The sequence below is a fragment of the Nicotiana tabacum genome, chromosome 17, assembly GCF_000715075.1.
Source record: "Nicotiana tabacum cultivar K326 chromosome 17, ASM71507v2, whole genome shotgun sequence".
NCBI lineage: Eukaryota > Viridiplantae > Streptophyta > Magnoliopsida > Solanales > Solanaceae > Nicotiana > Nicotiana tabacum.
The window spans coordinates 150,031,789-150,036,374 of record NC_134096.1 but is presented as its reverse complement, the minus strand read 5'-3'; the positions used below and the strand labels follow the sequence as shown (position 1 = coordinate 150,036,374).

Below are 4,586 nucleotides of genomic sequence, written 5' to 3'. Positions count from 1 at the left end.
TGAGTTTTAGCCTATGAGGTGAGTGCCCAGGTGGCGTTAAATGTGACTCATTAATCCGAGTAAGTAATCATGAGGTCTTCATGCCTCACATTCTGTTGTCAGTATTGTGAAAATTCGAAATGAGGTGGTGATCAATATGAGATTAATTGGTGATGCTGGAATTAATTATGAACAGCTTTTAAGACCAGAGATGTGGTGATGAGCATACATATGATGTGCTTCATGTCCTGATATCATTATGATAAGGCAAGGTTGAGATTAATGTTATTGATATATATATATACCCTGTGGTATTTTGTTCGGTTGTGGATATATTGTTAGGAGTTGTTTGGATATTACTCTGGCAGGTGGACAGGCCTAATTACAGGGGAGACTCTGCCGAAAATTTCTGAAAAATTTGGGAGTTAGTAAAATTTGGAGGATTGAGAATTTGCAAAAGAAGAGATAAATATGTTATGTGTTTGAGGGCGAATGATCCTAAGCGGGAAATAATATAACACCACAGAGAAAGTTTTGAGTTACTTCAACACTATTGAGGAAATTTATATGTGCATAGGCACGAGTTGCTATAGCCAGTTGAGACTAATGTTGTGCGTTGTTGTGAGAATTCAGGCATTTTTGGAAATGATTGGAGAATTAGGGATGTTGCTTTAAAGCTTATAAGAATGGAGAAAAGAAATAATCTCAATTGAGATGGTGTAGTCGGACCCGTGTTAAATTGTGGGAATATAAAATCACCCACAAGTATGTGTGCGAGAATATACTCAATAATTTATATGTGAAGGACATTATTTGAAGAATTTGATTTAATTGGGTGTACTTGTATTATTATTTATTGAGCGATATTAAATGGTGTTGTGTTGTCTTGCTGTGCATATGACTGGTTGTTTTATGATAGTCCTTATTGTTATCTGTTTCCTACTATTTTGTATATTATATTACACGGGCTATTAGACTAGTGAGTGTCTTGACTGTACCTCGTCTCTACTCCATTGAGGTTAGTCTTGATACTTACTGGGTACCGACCGTGGTGTACTAATACTACACTTCTGCACATTTTTGTGCAGAGCCAGGTATTGGAAATATCAGACTTGAGCAGAGTTAAAGCGGGATCGTAAGGATTCAAGGTAGAGCTGCTTGGTCATCGCAGTCCCTTGGAGTCTTTTCATTTCATTGTACTGTTAATTTGTAATCAAACAGTATTGTATATTCGGTCCTCGTGATCATTCTATGTATTCAGTTAGAGTTCGTGACTCAGTACTACCAGTCTTGGGAGGTTGTGTATTCATATTTATTCCGCTGTTAGTTTTGATTATTTATTTAATTCAAAAAAAAAAACTTCAAAATGTAATAGTAATCGACTTACTTAATCTTAAAAACTAGGTGCCAAATAATGCAAGAAATGTGATGAGGAACTACTAACACCTCACCTATGTAGCAGTAGCACATGCATTTATCACGTAGAGGGCCAAATGAGGAATGCGGTAATTTCCACTCCAAATAATGATATTAGCAAGAAAACTGAATAAAAGGAAAGAATAAAAATAGGAGAAAGGATATGTCCATGTCAAAGACTGTTAAGGCTAGAGTATGAAGTGAAACAAATACTAACAAAACTAGGAAAGCGCGCCCCTCTTCTTCCCACAGTCCCCTGCAGTCCTCTCATCACTGTCTTCACTTTATAAGACTCTATTCTCTAACTTTCTTCACGAAAAGCTTATTGTGATTCTTTTTTCCTCGAGCAAAAGCGATTCCTTAACTTAATAACTTATTCGGTCACATCGAAATTTTTGTATGGAAATTTCCCCTCCCACTCTAACCATGATTAGTCTTACTGTGGTTCACAACTCCACATCAACGTGCCATAATGACCACCCAAGTTTATTATTACGTTCTCTGATTTATAAAAAAATTAAACTGTTAACTTTTATGATTTATACTACTTTTGATGTAATTTTAACATATATAAATTTTATTTTAATAAACTTAAAAGAATTTATTTTCAAATTTACTGCAAAAAATTCAAACAAATTGAAGACTTTGCACAAACAGGCGTGCCCAGTTAAAATGAATGGAAGTAATCAGACACTCGAGAGTAGAGGCAAAATTATCAGATAAGAAATCGAGTACCTATGCCAGTAGAAGATAACATGCATCCAGTAAAATAATTAATGTGCACACAAATTGAGTCCAGTATAACTGATATTGAAGAAAACAGAAAATAAATTGTGCAAAACCAAGTCGTTAGGATTAGGCAAATGCTTACGCCTCACGCCATGAATATTTTGGAAATTGGATGTTGTCCCGTGCCTAACCCTAAGCTCATATACTTCTCACTTTTCAACGGCCTGCTTACTAAAGGTTGAAACGTTCCAAACGCACTTGTCATCTTTGCTTTTTCCCTCCTATTTTTTGCACAATAATACAAACACCAAAAAACAAAGAATTAAAACAAGGGTATGCAATAAGCAGATTGTTTTTCAAAAGTCTGTTCTTTTCCTTCATTTTATCTGGTAAAGTACATTAAAGACTCCTCCATCCGTTACACTAACCTTTGAAACCTACCTCACCAAATCATGGGTCCATGTTAGCAATGTACATCTAAACCGGGCCTAGCTCACTCACTAAACCTGCTCTATTTTTTCCCTCCACTCCGGTTCTCTTTTTTTTCCTTCATCTAAAATACCTTTCTTTCCTAACTAAAAATAAAATTCCCTACACTGCAAACACCTTTAATAATTAAAATATCTTCAAAAACTCTGAACCGGCTGATCTGAACCGCTTTCTTCAAATTCCTTCTTCCGCCGCATCTCCAAAACTTTCCGGTGGTTGTTCGAGTGCAACTCGGTTGAAAACGTTGGGCTGCAAGCCGGCCGATATTCAGGAAGCAGCCGACCAGACTTGTAGCGAACCCCACAAGCGTTACAAAGCGTTTTCGCACCCATTGGACCGGCCCGCCACTGTGGAGTTTTCTGAACCCCACAATGGCTGCACCGCCGCGGTTGCTGAGGCCCATTTCCACCTTGAACCGCCGGTTTCCTCTTCGGTTTCTTAGCTAGAGGTTTACCTGGTGACTCAGCAGTGTGAACCGGAATTTGGTAAAGGACCCAATTGGAAGGAGATGAGGACAAGGATGTGGTGGAGGAAGACGAAGATGAAGAGGAAGATGACTCGCTCAATGAACCTGAACCGACTGGCCAAATTCGAACGCTAGTCCTCCCACGCTTGGTTCTGGCTTTGGTTTGAACCGGAGTGGTGAAACATGACTTCTCTTGAACCGGAATTTCACCGTCCTCCAACTGGTTCACGACCGGCTTGACCGGTAGTTTTCCGGCAGGATAAGTGAGTGAGTATTCAGAAAACGAGTCTTCAACAAAATGAGACAGCCATTCAAGGCTATCCAAGTCATCCGCCTGTTAAAAAACCGTTCTTTACACTTCAGTTGGAAAAACACTTCAAATTTTTTAAAAAATCGTTCTTTTTTATTTAAAAAACGAAACGTTTCAACAGAAACGCAAGAGGCGTGGAAAGGACTTACCGGAACAATGAGTTCACTCCCAGGAAGAGAATCAAAATCTTCTTTTGCAGGGGGGAAAACGGTGCCGTTTTCCTTCTCAGCTTCTTTGTCCTCAAGTTGTTTTTGGGGCGAAACAGAAACTGAAACCGAACAAATTTTGTGAACAGCGTTATCTTCTCCCTTTTCTTCTTCTCCTTGCTCTTCAACGAAGCCATTGGAAAAGTCAAGGAGGTCGTCAACGAAGAAATCGTCGCCGGAGACAACATTTTGACCGTTGCCGTTGGCCCACAAGTCATCCCCATAGGCTTGTTGGTGGGTCGTTTTCAACGCTGCCTCAGACATAAAACTGCTTTTCAACGCCCCTTCCACACAGTCCATTCCCTATTTTTAAAAAACATAACAGTTACAAAATTAAATTCACAATAAAAAATAGAGAAAAAAATAAGAACTTTGGGGTTTAAGGAAGAAGAAAGGTTACCTGGTCAGAAGGCGAATGAGAAAGAGGTGAAGGAGAGGAAGAAGAAGACGGAGGAAAAGGATGAGGAGATAGGGAAGAAGAGAAGGTAAAAGGGTTGAAAGGGGAGAAAAAAGAGTGGTGTTGAGTTCGGTAAAGCATTGAATAAGAGACAGATAGGGGGAAACACACACACAAATATTTTTTGCTTTCTTCCTTTAAACTTCTCCCTAATAATTTTCTTCCAAACCAAAACCCCTTTATCTTTTTATTTTGCTTTTTCTTTTCTTGTACTTTTCTGTGGGGGGTTTCATTTCAATACTACTTGAGTATTTATAAGTCAGTTTCTAATGGCAAATTTAATACATTGACTTATTTTGTAAGATTACACAGATTACATAATAACAATTCAATTTTCCTATCCATAATATTTTATGTAATTTGGGGCCACCGCAAGATTTATACCTTTTGTTGGTGGGAAGTTCAAAATTTAAACAAATTTGCTTTTCTAATTCTTACTTTAAGTACGCAAGTTTACTAAAATGACAAAAGCGACCGAACTCCCACAGAAAATTCCTAATTCAAAATTACATCTAGTTGGTAACATTTCTCTTT

At 38.1% G+C, this 4,586-nt stretch overlaps 1 protein-coding gene across 1 annotated transcript; it reads right to left on the bottom strand.

The window, feature by feature from the left end:
• Positions 1-2,476: 2,476 nt before the first annotated feature.
• Positions 2,477-4,255, bottom strand: LOC107821722 (GATA transcription factor 5). Its single transcript, XM_016648172.2, has 3 exons — positions 3,996-4,255; positions 3,539-3,898; positions 2,477-3,413 (listed from the first exon to the last, which is right to left on the bottom strand). Exons 1-3 carry the CDS (start codon positions 4,131-4,133, stop codon positions 2,751-2,753), a joined length of 1,161 nt encoding a protein of 386 aa, XP_016503658.1. The 5' UTR covers positions 4,134-4,255; the 3' UTR covers positions 2,477-2,750.
• Positions 4,256-4,586: the final 331 nt, after the last annotated feature.

Bases quoted from the DNA above. Each gene is read 5' to 3' on its own strand.
- LOC107821722 (XM_016648172.2), bottom strand. From the start codon at position 4,133: ATGCTTTACCGAACTCAACACCACTCTTTTTTCTCCCCTTTCAACCCT. The intron at 3,899-3,995 runs GTAACCTTTCTT...TTTTAAAAATAG, and splicing joins CTCATTCGCCTTCTGACCAG to GGAATGGACTGTGTGGAAGG. The intron at 3,414-3,538 runs GTAAGTCCTTTC...GTTTTTTAACAG, and splicing joins GGAGTGAACTCATTGTTCCG to GCGGATGACTTGGATAGCCT.